This window comes from Pseudorca crassidens, chromosome 1 (assembly GCF_039906515.1).
Source record: "Pseudorca crassidens isolate mPseCra1 chromosome 1, mPseCra1.hap1, whole genome shotgun sequence".
NCBI lineage: Eukaryota > Metazoa > Chordata > Mammalia > Artiodactyla > Delphinidae > Pseudorca > Pseudorca crassidens.
The window spans coordinates 27,434,284-27,459,088 of NC_090296.1; the positions used below are offsets into that span (position 1 = coordinate 27,434,284).

The following is a 24,805-nucleotide window of genomic DNA, read 5'->3' on the forward strand; positions in this document are numbered from 1 at the left end:
AAACCATCACAATTTGCAGATGGCATATTGTATACAGAGAGCCCTAAAGACTCCACCAAAAACTATTAGAACTAATAAATGAATCCAGTAAAGTTTAAGGATACAAAATCAACATACAAAAATCGTTGAATTTCTATACACTAACAATGAACTATCAGAAAGAGAAGTTAAGAAAACAATTCCATTTACAACTGCATCAAAAAGAATGAAATACCTAGGAATAAATTTAACCAAAAAGGTGAAAGACCTGTACAATGAAAACTATAACATGTTGATGAAAGAAACTGAAGAAGACATAAATAAATGGAGAGATATTCTGTGCTCAGAATATCTGATTAGAAGAATTCTGGATTAGGAGAATTAATATTGTTAAAATGTCCATACTACCCAAAGCAACCTACAGATTCAATGCAATCCCTATCACAATTCCAATGGCATTTTTCACAGAAATAGAACAAACAATCCTAAAATTTGTATGGAGCTGCAGAAGACCCTGAAGAGCCAGAGCAATCCTGAGAAAGAACTAAGCTGGAGGCATCATGCTATCTGATTTGAAACTACACTACACAGCTACAGTAATCAAAACAGTATGGTTCTGGCATAAAAACAGACACATAGATCAATGGAACAGAACAGAAAGCCCAGAAATGAACCTATGCATATATGACCAATTAATTTAGGACAAAGGAGCCAAGAATATACAATGGGGAAAGGATAATCTCTTCAATAAATGGTGTTAAGAAAACTGGACAGCCACATGCAAAAGAATGATGCTGGACCAACTATCTTATACCATACACAAGAATTAATTCAAAATGGATTACAGCCTTGAACATTAGACTTGAAACGTAAAACTCCTAGAAGAAAACATAGGAAGTAATAAGCTCCTTGACATCAGTCTTGGTGATGATTTTTTGGATTAGACACCAAAAGCAAAGGCAACAAAAGGAAAAATAAATGAGACTATATCAAACTAAAAAGCTTCTGCACAGCAAAGGAATCTATCAACAAAATGAAGGCAACCTATGGAATGGGAGAAAATATTTACAAATAATATATCTGATAAGGGATTAATATCCAAAACATAAAAAACCTCATACTACTCAATAACAATAAAACCAAACAATCCAATATAAAAACGGGCAGAGACTCTGAACAGACACTTTTCCAAAGGAGACATACAAATGGACAACAGGTATATGAAAAGGTGCTCAACATCACTAATCACCTGGGAAATGAAAATCAAAACCACAATGAGATATCACCTAATACCTGTGAGAATGGCTAATACCAAAATGACAAGAATAACAAGTGTTGGCGAGGGTGCGGAGAAAAGGGAACTCTTGTACACTGCTGATGGGAATGTAAATTGGCACAGCTACTGTGGAAAACAGTATGGAGGTTCCTCAAAAAAATCAAAAATAGAACTACCATATAATCCAGCAATTCCACTTCTGGGTATTTATCTGAAGAAAACGAAAACAGTAACTGGACAAGATATATTCAACCCATGTTCACTGCAACATTGTTTACAATAGCTGAGATATGAAAACAACCAAAATGTCTATTGGCGGGTGAAATGGATAAAGCAAATGTGGTAGGTATACACAACAAAATATTACTCAGCCATAAAAAAGAACGAAATCTTGCCATTTGTGACAACATGGATGGACCTTGAAGGCATTAAGCTAAGTGAAATAAATCAGACAGAGAAAAACAAATACTTGTATGATCTCACTTATACGTGAAATCTGAAAAAAAAAAAAAAAAACAACAGAAACAAAAAACCAAGTTCACAGATACAGAGAACAGATTGGTGGTTGTCAGAAGTGAGGGGAGGGGGAAAATTTATCATCTTAAACATTTTTAAGGGAACAGTTTGGTGGCATTAAGTACAGTCACATGTTTGTGCAATCATCACCACCATCTACCTCCAGAACTCTTTTCATCTTAAAAAACTGAAACTCTGGACTTCCCTGGTGGTGCAGTGGTTAAGAATCCACCTGCCAATGCAGGGGACATGGGTTCAAGCCCTGGTCCGGGAAGTTCCCATATGTCACAGAGCAACTAAGCTCGTGCGTCACAACTACTGAGCCTGCGCTCTAGAGCCCGTGCACCACAACTACTGAAGCCTGCGCGCCTAGAGCCCGTGCTCTGCAACAAGAGAAGCCACCACAATGAGAAGCATGCACACCGCACGAAGAGCAGCCCCCGCTCACTGCAACTAGAGAAAGCCTGCGCGCAGCAACAAAGACCCAGTGCAGCCTAAATAAATAAATAAATAAAAAATATTAAAACCCCCTGAAACTCGGTACCCATTAAAAAATAACTTCCATTCTATCCTCTCTCCAGCTGCTGGCAACCATCATTCTACTTTCTGTCTCTATGTATTTGACTACTCTAGGTCCCACACATAAGTGGAAATGATACAGTATTTGTCATTTTGCGACTGGCTTATTTAACTCAGCATAATGTCCTCAAGGTTCATCCATGTTGCAGCATGTGTTAGAAATTCTTTCTTTCTTAAGGTTGAATAATATTCCATTGTATGTGTATAACCACATTTTGTTTATCCATTCATCTATTGATGGATACTTGGGTTGTTTCTACCTTTCAGCTATTGTGAATGCTGCTGCTATGAGTATGGGCGTACAAATATCTGTTCAAGACCTTGCTTTCAGTTCTTTTGAGCACATACACAGAAGTAAAATTGCTGAATTGATGGTAATTCTGTTTTAAATTTTTTTTAGGAGCCACCATAAGAGGCTGTACCATTTTACCCTCTCACCAATGGTACACACAAGACTTCCATTTCTCCATATCCTTGCCAAAACTAGTTATTTTCTGCTTTTTTCTTCAAATCTTTTTTTTTTTTTTATAAATTCGTTTTATTTATTTATTTGGCTGTGTTGGGTCTTCGTTTCTGTGTGAGGGCTTTCTCTGGTTGCGGCGAGCAGGGGCCACTCTTCATCGCAGTGCGCGGGCCTCTCACTGTTGTGGCCTCTCCTGTTGCGGAGCACAGGCTCCAGATGCGCAGGCTCAGTAGTTGTGGCTCATAGGCCCAGTTGCTCCGCAGCATGTGGGATCTTCCCAGATCAGGGCTCGAACCTGTGTCCCCTGCATTGGCAGGCAGATTCTCAACCACTGCGCCACCCGGGAAGCCCTCTGTTTTTTTTAAAAAATAGTAGCCACCCTAATGAGTATAAGGTGTTATCTCATTATGATTTTGATTTGTACTTCTTTTATGATTAGTGATGTTGAGCGTCTTTCCACGTGCTTATTGACCATTTGTATATCTTTGGAGAAATGTCTATTCCAGTCCTTTGCCCATTTTTATCTTCTTTTTTTTTTTTTTGATGTTGGGGGTAGGAGTTTATTAATTATTTATTTTTGCTGTGTTGGGTCTTCGTTTCTGTGCAAGGGCTTTCTCTGGTTGTGGCAAGCGGGGGCCAGTCTTCATCGTGGTGTGCGGGCCTCAAGCGGGGGCCACTCTTCATCGCGGTGTGCGGGCCTCTCACTACCGCGGCCTCTCTTGTTGCGGAGCACAGGCTCCAGACGCACAGGCTCAGTAGTTGTGGCTCACGGGCCCAGTTGCTCCACGGCATGTGGGATCCTCCCAGACCAGGGCTCGAACCCGTGTCCCCTGCATTAGCAGGCAGATTCTCAACCACTGTGCCACCAGGGAAGCCCCCTGCCCGTTTTTAAATCAGGTTGATTGGTTTTTGTTGCTGAGGCAATCTATAATCTTTACATCAGTCCTGCAAGATTGATGTTTTTATGCTTATTGTACAGATGAGAAAACTGACACTCAAAGAGGTCATGTGATTAGCCCATGGTTGCCAACTGGGAAGTGGTGGAGCCCAGACAGGTCACGCTAACTTCAGAGTTATGCTCTTCCTAGTTTACACTGGAATTCTTACAAAAGTTAGGTATTGTAACTGATGATGACAGTGATACTACCATACGGCACTGAACTTGAAGGAAGAGGAAGGAAGGAAGGTGAAAGGTAATAAGGGTTGAGAGAACTTTAGTTTTGTTTTCGAGAACATAGTACAAACAAATAAAAAGTGTAACATATGACTCCAGAACCATAATGATAAATTTTAAACTATAATCAATACTAGGCAGAGCTCTAATATTAGGGTACAGTGTCCAGTTTCAGGTACTGTACAATTTAAGAGGAGCCTGAAGAATTCATGGAGAGCTCGGGAGAGAATAAAAAAGACAGTTCAGTTTTGAAAAGCAAAACCTAATCTGTGTGATAAAGTTAAAGTGCCCCAATTCGTTGGTATAGAGAAAAAAAAAAAGCTGAAGGATAATGTTTTTCAAAAACTAAACCTCATTTTAACTTTGTTCCCTTATAATGAGATCCTTGGATGTGGTCTAAAATAGAACATCTTTATCCTGAATTCTTCACTGCAACAGAATATAGCAAGGTTATGAATGTGTATGAGGTTGTTATCTGAAGGGTAATGACCAGTCATTCTTTATTTTATAGGAAGTAGTTTTAAAATATTGCCAGAAATAGGTTAAAATACTAGGTAATTTATAAGGTAGGTGTGATTCTAATTTTGAAGATTATTTAATAATAAAATGCATTATTTGTGAAATTTTCATTGAAAGATTTCATCTTCTGAGGTTAAGCATTTTACTTGAAGCCAGAAGAATAGAGGGAATAAACTATTTTCCAGAAAAATTTTATGTGTGTTATGTATTCTTTTCTTAAGGGCGGGTATTACAAAGTAATGAAGTATTTTAGATGTTGCTAGGAATTTAAGAAATTTACAGAACGTAATCCTGCCTTCAAGGAGTTTCTGGTCACACTGAAGAGACAGTTCACCCTAGAAGTAAGTAGTGATAAAAGATGACAAAATACAGCGAAGTGTTGATTGTTGTGATATAAAATGTAAGTGCTCTAGGGATTTAAAACATGGCAAGATACATGGAATTATGTGAGTAAGGATTATTGGAGGGGACAAAACTTAACTGGATCCTTAAAGGATAAGAAGCATTTGCATATGTGGATAGGTATTCCAGATATGGCCAAAGAATACACAAAGAAAGAAATATGAAAATCCACTCATTCATCTATTCGATCTGAATTTCTTAAGTCCCTACTATGGGCTGGGCACTATGCTAAGCCTTGGGGTTTCAGAGTCAAATCACAGCTGACCCTTGCCTTCCAGGGAATTACAGTCTAATGGAGGAAACAGTCAAGTAATCCCTAAGGATACTAGAGTGTTGTAAGTGTCACAGTAGAGGTAATCAGAATTTCATTGGAGCACAGTCAGAAAGTGTCTCTATCAGACTGGGCATGCGAATGGGCAAGAGGAGGCAATGGTGTGCAGGCACAGGAAACTCTACATACAAATAAAGGCACAGAGAAGAAATATGCCGTACGATTGGGGTGAGACTACCGCTTAGCTTCCACGGTTTTCACAAGATGTCACCTGTGTCACCTGCTTTCCAAAGCATATAGATGCATCTTCAACCAGTAAAGTAGAAGACTAGGTGTCCGGGCTTTTGCCTAAGAGCACAGCGAGCTCTTACTAAGCAATCAATTGAGAGAAGTTGTATTTTCGGGGTGTCTAAGGCACATGCAATCCATCCAGTCCTCTAAATAACCAATTATCTTACCCTTGGATTATGCTGGACCACAAAGAAACTAAGGTTACGTTAGTTTTGTCCTTCACAAAACCGTCTTCATTGATTTGCACTGAAATATTTTGCCTTCATGTTGGTCATGCCAAGAAAGACGACCTACTTCTGTTATGTTAGGTTGCTGAGGGCACTATTACTTCATTCAGTGTCCTCTACCTAAAGTAGGAAAATACTTCTTTTGGAGTAAGAGCTAGGAAAAAGCTTAATTTTCCCCCAGAGTATTTTTCCCTTCTTTATAATGAGAACTATATACTTTTATTTATCACACTTCCCTTTTTGTCCTGGTTGTTAGGAGATTCAGAACCAAATGTAACCTCAATTATAGTAATTTTCTTTGGTCTCGTATTTGGAAATTTTGAAATATCTTTTTTTGGCCTTGATTTTCCCTTTATATTTTATTATTCTATTGCACATGGTTTTATATTTTAAGACTCTGCTAGAGATGAAAAGTCTATGCTGTACCTGCCTAGCTACAGTCTCACCTGAAGAAAACTGCCAGAAATGCATACGTTGGCAGCTTCTCATCACATGATCGTGCTAACAGCAGAAGCAGCCTGGCATCTGGAAGGCAGCAGCCGCCTACCTTTTGTTCTGCACACCAGTGACACTTTGCTGGATGAATGAATGGAAAATATTTTGATTCTGTCTTTTAAAGCTGAATGCAGAAAGTGGGGAGAGAAAGAATCTCACAGAGAGGTCGAGCCATGAGTATGGCAGAGCTGCTAACCTGGGAACAACGGAAGCCAGTTGCCGAGCAACTGGTCATAGGATGGACTAACAGACTCGCTGTTTAGCCACTATAGCTGCTAACTGTCCCAAGTAATGTTGCAGATTTTCACGAGGTCTGGTTCTTGAGACCGTTTCTTCCCTGTGCTTATGTAACTTTCGGTAACAGAGGTAAACTGAGGGTATCTCTCGTCTCAACAATCAAAAGGCTATATTGTAGACGACCCAAATCCTCTGCATAAAAAGAGGAGGGTAAGAATATGTACCATGCATGATGGTGACTTACACTGGAGGACAGTAGAAGGGAGGATTAAATATAAAATAGAACGCCTGAGAGAAGTCACATTTCTAAACATTGCACATTACAATGGCTGATAAGTAACTATAAACAAATCATTATCTAATAAAATTTGCAGCTCAGCCATGAAGAAATTAAAAAATAGCTTGTCAAATTCCAAAATATCTTCATTTTGGACTTGTCACATGTCTTAATTTCCCTGGGAAGCAAATTAGAAGTGAATGGCGGGGGGGGGGGGAAACCTCAAAGTCATTTTTCAGTCCAGCTGATATAAAAAAAAGAGTGATTTGTCTACCCAATAACAAAAACCAACCAACAAACAAGTAACACTAAAACAGCAACTTCTAACCAGCTGACTTTTCTCTTCACACCCTCTTACGACCAGGTCGGCTTTCCCAGGTATATCCCCATTTTATACTGGGGATACGTGCTATGTTTTATTGATGTAGCTAAAGGGACATTCCACACATTCAAGCTGCTCCTCTCTGGTATCACATAACTAGTTATCCTGGGTTTAAGTTTCAAGAGAAGAGGGCTCCTTGATACTTACAGAAGCCCTAAATGGACATACTTGCATGTGCAAAAGGCAAGAACAAAGAACTACAGGAGACTGTTGTTTTACTAGTGATGCTCTTCATTCTGGGGACTTAAGAGAATCTGAGTCTTTTGCCTTATAATCATAACTGGAAAGGATACAGAATAAATACCAATGCCAATCATGCCAACAGGGCAATATGCTGCAAGTCACCTTTCTCCATGCCCTGCATTACCTACCTACACTCTTTGCGACCCAGTTCAAATTCTACAGATCAGGCAAGCAGAGCTGTAAATATTTCCATGGGCAAAACTTGTTTTTTCCAAAGACAGGCATGGCTTAGCATGCTGTTTTCTTTCTTTAGAACTTTTAGGGGCAATTATGTCCTACGGATAAAAGGATGGTAAAGCAAAGGTATGTCCCTATAACAAGCATCTCATTGAAGCTAGAAGCATGATGTGTGGGTTCATGGGATGAATAACCACAGAGTATAGATTGATAACTTGTAGTGATAAGTATAAAGACTCCCAGAGTAAGGCAACGTTATACTGGTTACTTGCCCAATTCAGAACTACAAGAACAAACAGGATCTCTTTCCACTCAAAGTGAATGGATATTACACAGGACAGCACAAATCTGCTACAAGATGCCGTGGCAGGTACAGCGCTAACAGTGCACGGTGCCAGGCGTTTTTTCCAGGAGGCACGTGTGCTTCTGTAACGTAAATGTAAGTTGAGAAAGGAGCCAATGCACTTCCCTTGTCTCTTAGTAACAAAGTAGTAATTGTTAACAATTGAAGAATCATCACTCCTCTTTTGGGGCTTTGCCAGCTCAGCAAGAGACAATATCAGTTTTCAGATGTTATCTCAGTAGTCCATTTCTTAATCTGTTTCAGAAATAGAGTTCCCTGGTTTTCTTTAAGGCAAATGAACTCCCTTTGGGTGGGTTCTTAGAAGTACCCACCTTTTCCCCCCACAAACTGAAATCCAGGCTGTTTCCTCCCCCATTTCCAACCAGGTTGTTCAGCTATGTTTGAGTTTTGTTGCTGAATGTAGAAAGAGTTACTAAATGAAATGAAAGAGGCCTCAGGACAGGAAAGCATGAAATTTCAATGGCTGGCAGCCAGGCGATCTTGCCATGTAGAGGGATCCACATCCTTCTTGTGTGGCTGCAGCCAGACTGAGACTAGCAAAACACATACTGTTAAAACATCACTTGTGCAATACAGCCTATAATGAAGTAAGTACTGTGACCAGTTGCTTAGAACTGGGTGATACAAACCTAATTGATTCAGATTTTTTCCTGGTTCCTTGTACTACAAATCAAAGTTATTCTTCCTGCTGATGTCTGTTCTAAGAACGTACATGTCGGGTATGGTGTGCAACGGTCCGCACGGCCAAGGAGGATGTAAGAACGAGGCCTGGCAGGAAGAAGTTGATTTTACTTGCAGGTCCCAGAGAGGGGGTCACTGCACGCCACGCAGGGTCACAGGGGCAAACATCAGCGTGCTCAGGAGACAGAAGACAGGAGTGAGGGGAAAGTCTAGGCCAGAGCCTTATTTGGGGTTTCCTTGGGAAAGGCTAGGCAGGGCAGGGTAAACAGCTTAGGACTGGCTAGTTTAAATAATTCGGGCGGGCTTTGGGCTATAGGGGTGGTCTCTAGTTGCCTGGCTCCTGGCGCTGGAGTGATTTAGGGCAAGGGAAATTTTGACTTGCCATGTGAGAGTTAGATAAGGAGGTGGTCGGGGATATAAATGTAGGATTGGCTGGTTTGTGTGTGAAAGGCATGCTTGTGGGCAAGTTGTTATTATCTTTAGGAATTAGCTCGCCTGGCAGGGGCAGTCTGTAAGGTCCCCAAATGCCAAAGCAACAAGAATACAGAAAGTATAGTTAAGATACTTGACTCTGTGATGAATGGATGTCAAATTGACAATAAAGAATCCAAGAAGACACAGAATAATGCATATATTTAAATACGACACTTGCCTGGGGCAGCATATTGGGGGTCTTAAATAGTCCTGAGTCCCCAATATCCTTCAGCACCTCTCATTTTTTGATAAGAACAACTGATGCTTTGTCAGTCTTATATATAACATGCTAGGCAAACACATGTCAAATCCTTGAATTTAACCCGACTGCCTCTCTAAACCCATATATGAAGAGGTTCTAGGACTGTCACAGCTGGTGGTGACATTCATTCATGACTGTGGATGGGATGAAGGGGTCTCTGCCCAAGCAGTGATTCTGTCTACACTGCATTTAAACAAAAATAAAGCATGCATCTGGGTGATGGGCTGTGGACTCTGGGGTTCTGCCTCTTCACTTTGTAAACTACCTAACTCCCCTGATCAAGGAGAGGCAGCCCACTGCCATCTGCCATCTGCCAGGCCTGCCCCTGGAGTCTCCCAGCAGTATGCTGCACCTACTGTCTCTGGGTTCACACACATTTGGCATGTGGTCTCACCACCTCAATACAGCATCCCCCATCTTTATGTACAGCTCAGGCTCAGTGGGGCTGTGTTTGCAACACAGATTTAAGTGTTGAGAGATGGGCTCTTTCCCAAGGCTTTTTTGCTGATGATCCTATTTTGCCATGTAATGTTCTGGGTGGATTGTAAGGGATACTAGTGAAATAGGTTCAAGGAAAGTGATATTATAACCGAGGCAAGTCCAAGTCTCACAGTCCTGGAAACGGACGGACATTAGTGCTTCTTGGCAGGCTGCTGGTTTGGTTTGGAGCTTGATGTCATAGTCATTCTTCTGGCTGCCAGTCTCCTGAAGGAAATATTGACCTTCTTGCTTTAGCTTTCTATAATATATGTTATTAGTGATGAACACATCACCAGATAGGCTGCTTAGTATCAGGATTAAAGGACCATTGGTGAAGTATTACCAATGCAACTCTGGTTGTTTTCAGTTTCTCTGGTACATTTTGGTAGGTAGATGACCAAGCCATGGATTTGGTGTTCCCTTCTCTCTTCTCATTCCTTTTTGGAAAGAGTTTAGATGGGCTGGGGAAAGATATTTGAAGCTTTCTGGTCCAATGTAAATGAATCCTGTGGTGGGTAAATAATTTTCCTCCCTCCTTTGCTCTCCTGGGGTAGTTTGATGAATAATGCTTCTCAAATAAGTTTATAAATATTCCCCTAGAGGTAAGAAGAGTATTAAGCTCATAGCAGGTGTGCCATTAATGCTCTAGTGTGTAGGGTAGAGCAAAGAGGAAAGAAATCATCAAAACTTTGCAGTTTCATTGAATTTTCTGGAAAGTTTTGAAGGCGATAGCTGGGAACAAAATACTGGGGGTAGCACTGATGAAGTGTGGGTACAGCCTCACATGATCAAAGTCAGGCCATTTCTTTAATGTAGGAGCTTTTTTTTGGATGAGTGGTAGGATGGGGTTTATAGTTCGTTTTGCTGCCCATTATAGTATATGCTTATATTAAGTAACTCAGAAAGAAGCTTAATCAATCTCACAAAACAATTTAAAAAAATGTGTTCCCTGCCTGTCTCCCATTAGCTGAAAATCCAGTTCACAAACTATCCAACGGTAGTCTAAAAGCCTTCTTTAATAATAAATATCTTTAATAAAAAATATTCATTCTCTTTAGATGCAATTGTAATTTGATCTTCAAATGTCATGCTTTTCAGTATAGTCTGTTACATTTTACCTGTGAATAACTCAATTTTGGCTTTAGTTTCTTTCTCTGATTGGCCTGAATGTCCCCATACTTTTCATCAAATGCCTCCATAATAGGAAGGAAATTTCTTACTGCCACAGTGCCACCTACTGGTAGGTCAACATAGAAGCAAGCTAGCAGTAGGTGGACCCACAGATTTGGAGAGTCCTTCTGAGCTTTGGTTTTATAAAATGCCAATTTCCTTGTCATTTTGAGAAAATATCACTTCTCTTGACAGCTATTAAGTCTCTTGCTGTGGCGTAAAGTCAGCAAGTTATAATTTAAAAAATGCTCTTATTTCTTACTGTTACCTTAAATTGGCCCTGACTTCACCGACTTTGATTTTCTCTGTCCTATAACTGTAGCAAGGGCTCCAGATTGTGTGGGCAAGGGTTTGGATCTGGCAAAAATAACTTGGGGAGCGTCCAAAGATCCTGAAAAATGTAAAAAAAATCCCCACTTAACACTTTATTTAATCTTGGCTGAAAGGACAAGAGGTCAAATCTAAAATTAGACTTTAGGGGATCATCATTCTCCCCGATGCTGGCGCGCCATTGCCAGCCAAACATCATATCCATCCTCTCTCTCTCTTGCTTTCTAACAGCATTAAAAGTGGGTAGTAGACCCAAATTCTTGTCCCTTTGACTCTGGGGAGAGAAGAACGTTTTGGGAGCAATAAAGGGTATAAGACACTAGGGCAAGCATCTCAAGAGTTTATTTTTATTATTAATTTATTATACTCCAAATCCACCCGGGATCTCCAACAACTATACAACGCATGTGAAACGAACAAGAATCTGATAGTGAAAACAGGTCAGTCTGCTGAGAGCTGCCAGGCAAATAATTTCATTTGAAAGTCAAAGTGATTTCTAGATCCTTAGGGTTTGGGCTCCACTGGGTTTACTTTATATTAAAATAAGTTCCTTTCTCTTGTTGTCTCACTTAGAGACAACGAAATGGGCAGGCAGAGGCACACTGACGTGCTGCTGCCTTGTCCCCACGCAAAGAGCATAAAGCTACCCTGAATTTTACCAGGGTCCGAAATGATAAACGCTTAACGCGGGACACTGCTTCTCACTCCTTGTAGATGTAATCCAGCATTGGTGTTCAAAAGGTGGTATGGTCCCTTCCTCCAACTATAGATCTACAAGAGCTTAAAAAAAAAAAAAAGTTGGGTGGAGTGCATATAGAGGCTGGGCTCCAGGACAGGAAAAGCTTAGGCATAAGCTAAGCGGCTGGGATGAGGGCAGCTGGTATGGCTTCAGGCCCTACAACAATGGTAGTTTACACCATCAAATCAGCATGAGAGAAATGCCAGTTATCTAATCTGTTGCTCTCTGCTATTTTAGTTCACCATCACCACTTCAGACCTCAAGAAGAACACCATGGTTATAAAGAAGGAAGGCCAATGGCTTTGGCTTTGAGCCAAAGGCCCTCACTCCAGCTTCCTTCTCAGATTTCCAAATTTGCTGACTCTACACCTTCCCCTTCTATAGCAAACACAGAATATATAGCCTGAGGTAGGGAAGTCAAGGAAAGTTAACACTCATGGAGCATTCCAGGCACTCTGCTAAGAGCTTTCCCATTCACTACCTCATTTAATGTTCATAGTAACAAGAACGCCACTAGGCCACCATCAGCGGGAAAGGACTGACTTGCTTTTCAACAGCGCCCTGGGATGAACCACTATCTATCTCATTCAGACTATCTGACGAACAAGGTCGCACAGCTTGAAGGCCTGGTTGGGCTAGACTTAAAGATGGGTCAAGGGGTCAGGAAGCAGACTTTTGCTATATTCACGGACTCAATAACTGAGTTAACCAGACCAGACAGGGGCTAAATACCTTTCATAGTCAGTCTAGTGATTCCTATACACGCAAAACTTCCCAGCTCTCAGAGAGATGTGTAAACGTTTTGATTTATTAGGGGTTGTTCTTCCTTCTTGTAGGTTTAAAGAAAAATGTTTTTAATAGCAACCTAACCTTTTCCCTGTTAAAGGACATGCTTCTAAACCCCTAGAATAACACCTTTAAATCTATGTGTAATAAAGAAAAACATAATTTGTAGGTAAAACACTTAAGTGCCAGGTAGTTATTTACTAGCTCTATAAATGACTCTAACAGTGTTAGTTATTATTATGTTGCTAAGGTAAAACATTTACTGGGAAGTATGGAAAGTGCCTGAACCTTGCTACATCATGTTCATCAGCATTTCTTTAAGTATCAGGAACACCAGGAAAGTCACAGAAGAGGAACAAATTCAAAGGACTTTAGAGGCCCAGAGTCATTTGGAGACAACAGCAGTAAACAGCAGGCTACCTAAACAAGGTGAGAAGAATACTGCACTTACCTTAAGGTAGAAGCAGGGAGAAAAGATAGATATTAGAAGCCAGGGAGAAGTACAACTCCTCCTTGCTCTGTGGTTTTATACTGATACCAAGTTCAGTACAACTGTTACAAAAACTTCTAAGTACCGTCAACAGTCGGTAAACACTAATTCATGATCAAGATGCTGAAAGTATGACCCACCTGTCCCTCAAATTTCCAACTTGCTCACCCAGAGTGCATGCAAAGAGTTCAGTTCCATACTTAATGTATCAATTAGACACACAAATGAAATACGCAGGTTTCCTGGATCTCCTCAGCTTTGGAAGCGTCTCCAGCCTCAGCAAATCTGAAGAGCTACAGAGGCTCTAAAAGCCGTCTCTCATGGGAACCCTGCAACTAGTCCACGGTTCTCCTGGCCACTCAGTTCTCAGGCCATAAGAGTTCCAAGGCGAAGATTTCACTTCCTTAAAAATAACTACCATCTTCTAGCAATTCTGTTTTTGGGGAAAGGGGGGTTTATATTCCCATCAAATATTTCTGGAATTCAGGTTCAAAGTGTTTAAGTGGAAAACAAGATCTTTATACTCTTTTCACATTACTACCTGACTTGGGTGCAGTTATAGAGTCTTTCTCTGTATACTGCTTCCTTTAAACCTCACAGTAAGCCTATGAGGTATATGGAATTATCCCCATAATACAGTCAAACTAACCAGGCTCCTTAGCGATCTTGTAATCATTTGAAGGTGTATTACGTCACACACACACACACACACACACACACACACACACACACACACACACACACACACACACACACACACACACCCTCGCACCCTGCCCTTAAGCTCCTCGATGGCTCCCTACTGCTCTCAAGAACAAGTTCCCTCCCCGGCTCCTAGGCTGGCCCTGCTACCTCTACAGCCTATTCTCTTGCCGCTCCCGGCTCAGATCCCAGTCCTCAGGACGAGGGCTCCCTGAACACAGCACCTTTTCACCACCCGCCCCCTTCCCTCAACTGGCCTTTGCCCACATTGTTCCCTCTTCCTGGAACTCCTTCCACCCCGCACCTCCCCTCTCCCGGCTGACCTGTCTACAGTCAAACCCCAGCTTAGATGCTTCTTCCTCTAGGAAGTCCTCCCCAACCCCTAAAGAGCCGGGGTCAGGTTGGCCCTTGGGTTCAAACACTGCTCCACCATTCACTAGCTGTGAGATTTGAGATAACGTTTCATAATCTGTCTGTGTCTTTATTTCTTCAGCCGTAAAACGAGGACTACAGCTGCTACGTTATATGCATGCTTTGTGAACAAACGTTAAGCGTTCAGAAGTGTGCCTGGCACACAGCGATGCGCCAAGGCTGTCTGTTGTCGTTCTCTGCGTCCCCAGTGCCAGACATCCCTCCCCACCCCACACAGCAGGCTCCCGCCGACCTCCCTCTCTCCCGGCCTCTAGGCTCCCTGACAGCAGGGACTGTCTAGTTCACCCTTTACGCACCCCAGTGCCCAGCATGTTACTTTCTCCACAGGAGGTGCTCAAAAAAAAAAAACACTTGTGGAGTTGAATCCAAGTGGATTTGCTTTCAGTCTTCTGATTACCTATTAGTATATTTTTATGAATTATTCCTCACAGAAAACTATCCCTGGACCAATGATGCCTGACTTCTATGTTGAGAGGCTTGAGGTCCTCAGCAACTACCTGGCAACCTGACATTAGCATGACAGGACGCAGATTAGACCACAGCTCCAGCTCTGCATGCCTGGATCGTCTCCCACAGGCCCCTTGACTTCCTGAGCTTCTGTTTTCTCATGTGGAGGTGACAAAGCTATACCTCACAGGGTTGTGGTGAGGATTTAGTGTGAGATACTACATGTGGAAATACCATAGAAACAGTAGAACACCAGTCAAATACAGGCTTTTTACTAAATGCTGCAAATCTGATAACATTCTACCAGACGGGGAAATTTTGCCTACCCCAAACTAGTTCTGGAAAACCATTTCATCCTAAAATGTCACTGTCATTTGGAAGAAGAGAGTAACAAAATGCCCACTTGCCAGTGCTCCAGAGGCCTGGATGCTTCGTTCTCTGAGCTGGAGCTCTCTTCAGAGGCAGGAGAGAACTTGCTGGCCCAGACCCTGCCCGCTGTCCCACCTGGAACTGACCTGTGGAGCTGGTGATGGGCACAAAGGCTGCAGAGTTAAGGCTGCTCTGGAGTCCGTCCAGCTGCCCTTCTGTGGAGGACGCTCTGAAACACAAGCAGCGTGGTTAGACCTGAAGACAGAAAGGTGAGGTCAACTACAGCCCTGCAATGGCTCTGCCTCTTGCTTTTGGTGTTGCCACTCATTCCCTTTCTTCTTTCAAGTCAAATGTCGTCTTATCAGAAAGAACTTCTAAGACCAACCTATTCCCTACTTCTGAAATGTTACATATTTTAAAATTTATTGTCCATCTCTCCCCATTGGAACACAGCTTCAAGAAAGCACGGGCTTTGATCACTACTGTGTCCCCAGTGCCTAAGCATTCAACAAATACTTACTGAATGAATAAATTAAGTTCCTGGTATTGACTTGGATAAATCATAAGTAAAGACATTAAAAAAAAAAAAAGTTTCACGTAGAGCAGTGATTCTCAACTGGGGGAGGGAGGGGGGCAGATTTTGCTTCCTCCCCCCACCCTCTCACAGGGGACACTTGGTGATGTTGAGATATCTGTGGTTGTCACAACTGCCGGGCCTACGGCATCCAGTGGGTAGAGGCCAGGAATGGTGCTAAGCCTTTCCTACGGTGCACTAGAAAGTGCCCCAAAACAAAGAATATTCTGGTCCAAGATGTCAGCTGTGCCGAGGCTGAGAAGCCATACACAGAGGCACCTCCCCTCGTGCCACCGTTGACAAGAGATAGGACAGAGTATATTAGATTCTTTGGGCACAGTTTCCCCAGCCACTTGTCTTAGAAGTTCTGTGACTGGCCTGACGCCCTACAGACCATGCCAGGTCTCCCTGTTATAGGCTCTTACAGCTTTGTCATTCTTTCATTGCATTTACCAAAATTACAGAACCGTGTAACTGGTTGCTTAACAGCTGTCATCCTTGCTAGAATGTGCGTTCAGTCTCATTCAGTGTTGTATCCATAGCTCCTAATATTGCATTTTGCACATACTAGGTACTTAATAAATATTTTTTGAAGTAATCTCACCCACTGCCCCATTAATACACTTATTTGTTGGGCCCATCTCCCTTGACTTTAGCTGACATGTAACAATTTTACCTGGGAGATTCAAGTTCTCATACTCGGTTCTTTATTTGTTGAGCAGCATCCAACCCAACCTGTAGTACCTTCGCCCAACACTACTTTTCCATTTACTCACTCAAGCAAAAAATACTTATTAAGCATTCCTGCGCTTGGTGCTAGGTAGGAGGTAGGCATTTGGCAAATCCATAAGATACAAACTGTGTGATAAATGCTACGGAGAAAAAGCACAAGGTGTTATGAGAGAATGAAACAGGGAACCTGATTTAGATGGTGAGGAGAAAGGGATTTCCCTGGTGGCCTAGTGGTTAGGATTCAGGCTTTTACTGCCGTGGCCCAGGATCAACCCCTCCCTGGTCAGGGAACAGAGATCCCCCAAGTCACGCTGTGCGGCCAAAAGAAAAAACCTCTTCAAAAAATAAATAAATAGGGCTTCCCTGGTGGCGCAGTGGTTAAGAATCCATCTGCTAACGCAAGGGCGGGTTTGAGCCCTGGTCCAGGAAGATCCCACATGCCGCAGAGCAACTAAGCCTGTGTGCCACAACTACTGAGCCTGCACTCTAGAGCTCCCATGCCACAACTAGTGAGCCCGTGTGCCACAACTACTGAAGCCCGCGTGCCTAGAGCCCGTGCTCCGCAACAAGAGAAGCCACCGCAATGAGAAGCCTGCGCACCGCAACGAAGAGTAGCCCCCGCTCGCCGCAACTAGAGAAAGCCCGTGCACAGCCAAAAATAAATAAATAAATGAATGAAAAATTTAAAATAAATAAATAAACGAAATTTTAACTAACTAAATAAAAACCATTAGTTGTGTACATGGTGAGGAGAGTGGTGAAGGATGGCCTTTCTGAGGAAATCGTGCTTCAGGCACGTCCTGAAGTCAGGAGAAGCAGGCACTAGCCAAGAGCAGGGAACAGGAAAGAGCCTTTCACGGAGAAGAAATGTCCATCTAATGATTCTGAGGCAGAAAGGGGCTTAGAATGTCCTGGGAGACTTTAAAGACCATCAGAGTGTGCGCGTGGGTGGTGGTTAGTCAGGCAGTGTTTGCCAAACATCCCTGACGGGAGTCACCTGGGCTCGCTTGTCAATCACACAGCTTTCTAGGCCCTTCACTTGGAGATTCTGATTCAGTGGTCTGGGATAGGCCTTGAGAACTCAGGCTTTTTTAGCTCCCCAGGTGCCCAGGTGATTCATATCACCAGAGAAGTCAGGGAAACACTGACTGGTGAGTAGAGGAAGGTGGGATGGGAAGCGCCGGGAGAGGCTTAGGTGCCCAGGTGGTCCCTACACCCCTGACGGAGATGTGCCACTTGAGAACACACCCCAGCAGCGATGCAAGGATCACACTGTCTCACAGCCCTTCCCCTCTAGCGAGCCTCGATCCAGGCGCTGCCCACTCCTTTCCACTTTCGCTTTGAGGACAGGGGAACCACAGAGGCAAAAAGAAGAGAAAGGAGCAGAGGGCTTTTTCCCTTTTCCCAAGCCTCAGCCTCAGAGAGCTACATCTGGAATGCGTATGCAATTTATTTAAGCCCCTTATGGACCCAAAAAAACATCCAAAGCATCTGTAGGCCGATATTTGTGCTTCCAGGTCCAAGTGAAAAAGGCAAAGTTCTGGAGGGCCTAGCATATGCTCTTTCCTTTATAAAAGTTAAAAAACCCAAAGGCCCATTCACTTGTGTTAGGAGAAGTTAAGTCAAGAAAACTTACGGGGCTGATCTCAGTGTCCTGGAGGAAGCCCTAGTGTTAGCAGTAAAAAGGGAAGCAGGCAGGCGACATTTTGGAGGCAGTAGAATACGGGCAGGGAACAGAAAGCTTCCGGAGGCATGTGAAGAGTCCCTGGGGACTTAGAGCTAGTGACTTCTTTCTCCTCTCCTCTCTGGAATTCCTCTCCCACCCTTCACCTTTATAGGCTTCCTCCTCTTCCTTACCCAAGATCTCCTGCCCCTGTGTCCCCTTTGTACCCAGTTCTACTCACTCTTCCATCCTCCTCCCTCCAGCAACTCCCACCACAGGCCTCAGGAGCCATTGCTGATTCCGACTTTGAACATTCTGAACGGTCCTACTGTTTCTCGCACGAGGTCCCCTTCTCCCCAGTGGAGGAGAAATGTGTCCACAGATGTCCAAGGGGAAACTCAGAGTAAATTTTTCCATAGAGACACTGGTACACAAAATGGTTTGGGTTTATGTTATTACAACTTTAGGCACATCATGGGTAAATATGCTTTTGCTGTGATAACATCATTTCCTTGGGAAAATATGTTCCAACTTCTGGACAAACCACTCCGAAATGAGAACTTTTAAAACATCGCTTGTCTAGAGGCTGTATGTTAATTTGCACTTGCTGATCTGCTTCTGCAATGATTCTTTGCTGCTTTCCTGAAAGTACTTGTGTTTTAGGAAGTAGTTACATAGAAAGGTATGTATATGTCCCCTTGGTTGTTTCTTTTCTTTTTTTAAAAAAAATAAATTTATTTATTTATTTATTTATTTATGGCTGTGTTGGGTCTGTTGCTGTGTGCTGGCTTTCTCTAGTTGTGGCGAGTGGGGGCCACTCTTCCTTGTGGTGTTTGGGCTTCTCATTGCGGTGGCTTCTCTTGTTGCCGAGCACGGGCTCTAGGCACACGGGCTTCAGTAGTTGTGGCACGCGGCTCAGTAGTTGTGGTGCACGGCCTTAGTTGCTCCGCTGCATGTGGGAGCTTCCAGGACCAGGGATTGATCCCGTGTCCCCTGCATTGGCAGGCGGATTCTTAACCACTGCACCACCAGGGAAGTACCCCCCTTGGTTGTTTCTAAGTCTGTTACTGGGCTTTGACATTAAGGTAACAGGACCTACGTCATAGGGTTGTTGAGGATTAAATAAGATGGTGGATGTAAAGCACATCCTAGTACAGTGTTGGGTTTTACATTAAGGACTAAATAAATATTAACTATTACTAGTATTTTTATTTTTACTTAGGAATATTGACAATCTTTGCATTCACTATAAGCCTATCTACATAAAAAATATTAAGTTGGATGACTCATTGATTCTAATTCAGTATGGATTATTGGTGCTAAACTGTAGAAGAATGACCACAGATATTCAGAACTTGCAACTTAACAGTGATTTGCTATTGAAGTCAAAAGGTAATTATTGGCAACCTACCAGTCAGAAATCAAAATCAGTCAAAATTACTCTTAAATTCCCTTTGGAAGAGAGGTCTCATTTGAGGTTGACAACCTGTCTCTTAATAAAGCTAATACACACCTTTTTTCCCTGCCAGCATCAGAATTAATCACTGTTGCTTCAACTGTGCACCAAATGAAGTAGCTGGCTTGTCACATAGAATATGCGTCTTTAAGCATGAGAATTACACATAGTACAGTGGGATGCTCTTCCTATAAGAGAAGCATGCATCTCCCATCTTGTCCTGAGGGGAATATCAAGTAGAATGAGCCACTATCGAAATTGTACTTTCTCTTTCTCTCTGAAGAGCTGAATGTGCGAAGTTAAATGTGTGTTGGATGCAGCTACATTACCTGTGGTGTTCTGATCACAGTACAAATGGAATACAAAGAGGTGGCTAAAGATGAATTCAGAAAAATGAGTTATAAAAGTATGCAGGGACTTCCCTGGTGATCCAGTGGGTAAGACTCCCCGCTCCCAATGCATGGGGCCTGGGTTCGATCCCTGGTCAGGGAACTAGATCCCGCACGCATGCCACAACTAAGAGTCCCCATGTCACAACTAAGAGCCTGCAAGCCACAGCTAGGACCTGGAGCAGCCAAAATAAATTAAAAAAAAAAAAAAAGTTCAGGAGTTTTGCGGTGAGAAATACTGAAAAGATGGGATGAGAAAGGTGCCGTTAACGTTATATCACACAAAAGTTAGAGTTCAAACCAAGAAGAGTGCTAGGTATGACTATCTGATCCTGTAGTTTTCCTTAATTGTTATTCTCGGAAATGGTGCAAGTTCTAGGAGACGGAAAGGAGATGTAGTCAAAGGTTGAGTGTTAGAGGCTTACTACAATCTCAGCTGTGGTCATGGGCTTAGTTCAGACCCTTCTCTGCAGGTGAACTGTCTCTAATCATCAAAAGCTGCTGAAGGACAGGATTCCTGATTGACGGAGCCACTTAAAAACTGAAATAAGATATGTGGCCATATACAGTGGCAATGAAGAATTAGAAGACCTCCATTAACAGTGACATCTCCATGAAGGCAGGAACTTTCCTTGGGACGTGTTCATAGCTAGTACTTAAAGAGTTTCCTTAAAAATTAAATACGTACTTCCTAACCCAGAATTCAATTCACTTGCTCCATTTCTCTCTACTCCTCTTGCCTCTTCCATTTTCCTGCAGCCCAAGAAAGATCCTGATATGGGCATTGAGGGGAAACAGCTCTTCTGGGCCTTTCAAAGATGTTGTTCAATGATATGTTACAAACAAATCATATCTCTGTAAGTGGAAATATTGTCTTTAATAAATACTGCATTTATTATTTTGAAAGACTTCTTGTAGTGCAAGTCTCTACTTAGGGAATACAAGCTGATCAAATGGCTGGCTAGCAGTTCCACTGGCATCAAGACCACACCATACAGCAGGCGTATATAACATGCCATCACCAAGGAGGGTTATAATGAGTAAAACCCCCATTATCCATTTTGCTGGTAAGGGTGATGTGTCTTTTCATGGGTCTGTATTTCCTTTATTTGTGGTTTCCTCCCCACACCCCACCCCAGGCCATTATTTTAATCAGTGGAAGCTTTCCTGAAAGTGATACTCTTTCTTTAAGATCTGTTTTGTTCATTACTTCACAAGGTTGACTGTGGTTTGGTGCTATATTTCAAGGCTTTCCACATCTCTAACACAGAGGTACTAGTTTTCTATTTAGTGAAAGTCTATCTTGGATTCATGTCACCACATCAGGGACGACCCTTCTGTAGAAGGAAGGACATACAAAAGGAAAATGCTCAAGATTTTACAGAAAGAGTAGAGCGAGAAATGCTGATCTTGTCAGGGTGTGGCAAGTGGCCACGGTGGCATCTGTGAAGGTCCTGAAAAGAAAAACCCTCAAACTTGATCATTTTTGTAAAATACCGGTGACAATCAACCACTTTTCAATTCTCAAAGGACAGAGGAAATCCTAAGATGCAAGTTAGGTTAAAGAACTGAATTCCAAAAAAAAGACTTTGACTTTTCTTAGTGAACATTTACTCACAGATTAAATGTCTTATAATTTTCCTTACAACATACCTACGTGCACACAAGTGTTTGTGTAATCCTGTCCAGGGATTACATATGCATTTCACAAACAGAAGCTAACATGTTACTCCTTAGCAAATAACAATTAGAACATTGTTAATGTGGGTCTGGTTCCAAAACCAATTCAAGAAACATTTAGTGGGCTTCCCTGGTAGCGCAGTGGTTGAGAGTCTGCCTGCTGATGCAGGGGACACGGGTTCGTGCCCCGGTCCGGGAAGATCCCACATGCCGTGGAGCGGCTGGGCCCGTGAGCCATGGCCGCTGAGGCTGCGCGAGAGGCCTGCGTACGGCAAAAAAAAAAAAAAAAAAGAAACACTTAGTGAGGTTAACTTGTGTGTAGTAGTGGTGCACAGGACTCATTTTATAAACATACTACACGTGATCTAATCCATCATATTTCTTGGTACATTCCTTTTCATCCCTAATATTATTTATGTGGGACTTTCTCTTCTTCTTATTTATTAGTCATTGCGAGGTAAGCCTCGCTATTGTTTGCTGTCAATTTCATTCATTCCTGCACCAAGTATTTAATGAACACCTAACGTGCCAGACACTGACTGAGGCACTGTTCTCTCATGTTCTCCCGTGTGCCAGGCTCTTCTAAGTGATTTCTATATTTTTATTATTTTATTTTTATTAATTTACTCTGTTGTTTCTTTTATAGCATTTCAAGTTAAATGATTAACTCACTGATTTTCAATCCTTCCTGTCTTTGTAATAAATGTATCTAAGATTACAAATTTACTTTCGAGTAGTTTTGGCTATCCCACAAATTTGATATGTCATACTTTCATAGCCATTCAGTTCTAAATGTTTTATGATTTTCCTTATGACTACCTCTTTAACAACTATTACCCTATTTTAAAAAAATTTCAAACACATAGGCCTTAAAAAAAACTATCTTATTATTTCTAAATTAAGTATATTTATTATAGTTACAGAGTGTGATACTGATGTTTTGAAATGGGTGGAGCCTTCATTTGTGACACAGTATGTGCTGAAGTTTTATAAATATTCCACGTATACTTTAAAAGAATGTATATTATCCCTTTTGGGCCCAGGAGTCTGTGCATGGCTATTAATGTTTTCCTGTGAGTTGTGACTCATAACGGGGTTGTAAAATCAATTTAGGAGACACAATCAGCATTTTAAAAAGGATAGGAGCCCGTATCTGTAGCCCTCCCTCCCTCCGGCCTGAGTGAGCCAGAGCCCCCTAATCAGCTGCTCTTTTAACCCCCTACTGTCTGAGCAAAGAACAGACGCCCTCAGGCGACCTACACTCAGAGGTGGGGCCAAATCCAAAGCTGAACCCGGGGAGTTGTGAGAACAAAGGACAGAAAGGGAAATCTCTCCCAGCAGCCTCAGGAGCAGCGGATTAAAGCTCCACAATCAACTTGATGTACCCTGCAGCTGTGGAAAACCTAAACAGACAACGAATCTTCCCAAAATTGAGGAGGTGGACTTTGAGAGCAAGATATATTATTTTTTCCCCTTTTCCTCTTTTTGTGAGTGTGTATGTGTAAGCTTCTGTGTGAGATTTTGTCTGTATAGCTTTGCTTTCACCATTGGTCCTAGGGTTCTGTCCGTCCGTTTTTTTTTCTTTTTTTACTTAAAAAAATTTTTCTTAATAATTATTTAAGATTTTAATAACTTTATTTTATTTTACGTTACTTTATTTTATCCTCTTTCTTTCTTTATTTCTATTTTTTCTCCCTTTTATTCTGAGGCATGTGGATGAAAGGCTCTCGGTGCTCCAGCCAGGAGTCAGTGCTGTGCCTCTGAGGCGGGAGAGCCAACTTCAGGACACTGGTCCACAAGAGACCACCCAGCTCCACGTAATATCAAATGGTGAAAATCTCCCAGAGATCTCCATCTCAACGCCAAGACCCAGCTTCCCTCAATGACCAGCAAGCTACAGTGCTGGACACCCTATGCCAAACAACTAGCAAGACAGGAACACAGCCCCATCCATTACCAGAGAGGCTGCCTAAAGTCATAATAAGGCCACAGACACCCCAAAACACACCACCAGACGAGGACCTGCCCACCAGAAAGACAAGATCCAGCCTCATCCACCAGAACACAGGAACTAGTCAACTCCACCAGGAAGCCTACACAGCCCACTGAACCAACCTTAGCCACTGGGGACAGACACCAAAAACAATGGGAACTACGAACCTGCAGCCTGTGAAAAGGAGACCACAAACACAGTAAGATAAGCAAAATGAGAAGACAGAAAAACACACAGCAGATGAAGGAGCAAGATAAAAACCCACCAGACCTAATAAATGAAGAGGAAATAGGCAGTCTACCTGAAAAAGAATTCAGAATAATGATAGTAAAGATGATCCAAAATCTTGGAAATAGAATGGAGAAAATACAAGAAACGTTTAACAAGGACCTAGAAGAAGTAAAGAACAAACAATGATGAACAACACAATAAATGAAATTAAAAGTTCTCTAGAAGGGATCAATAGCAGAATAACTGAGGCAGAAGAACAGATAAGTGACCTGGAAGATAAAATAGTGGAAATAACTACTGCAGAGCAGAATAAAGGAAAAAGAATGAATGGATACAGAAGATGTGGCACATATATACAATGGAATATTACTCAGCCATAAAAAGAAACGAAATTGAGTTATTTGTAGTGAGGTGGATGGACCTAGAGTCTGTCATACAGAGTGAAGTAGGTCAGAAAGAGTAAAACAAATACCATATGCTAACACATATATATGGAATCTAAGAAAAAAAAAAAAAGGTCATGAAGAACCTAGGGGTAAGACGGGAATAAAGACACAGACCTACTAGAGAATGGACTTGAGGATATGGGGAGGGGGAAGGGTAAGCTGTGACAAAGTGAGAGAGTGGCATGGACATATATACACTACCAAATGTAAAAGAGCTAGTGGGAAGCAGCCGCATAGCACAGGGAGATCAGCTAGGTGGTTTGTGACCACCTAGAGGGGTGGGATAGGGATGGTGGGAGGGAGGGAGATGCAAGAAAGAGATATGGGAACATATGTATATGTATAGCTGATTCACTTTGTTATAAAGCAGAAACTAACACACCATTGTAAAGCAATTATACTCCAAT

The 24,805-nt window shown here is 42.2% G+C and overlaps 1 protein-coding gene across 15 annotated transcripts in view; it reads right to left on the bottom strand.

The window, feature by feature from the left end:
• Window positions 1-24,805, bottom strand: part of TTLL5 (tubulin tyrosine ligase like 5) — a 306,516-nt gene that overhangs the window by 40,623 nt on the left and 241,088 nt on the right. For 14 of the 15 annotated variants that reach the window (XM_067729894.1, XM_067729939.1, XM_067729917.1 and 11 more), the window contains one exon: window positions 15,273-15,463. In XM_067729894.1, the coding sequence (XP_067585995.1) occupies window positions 15,273-15,463 (191 nt within the window). The remainder of the gene's footprint in view (window positions 1-15,272; window positions 15,464-24,805) is intronic. The other variant, XM_067729963.1, reaches the window with a different exon arrangement.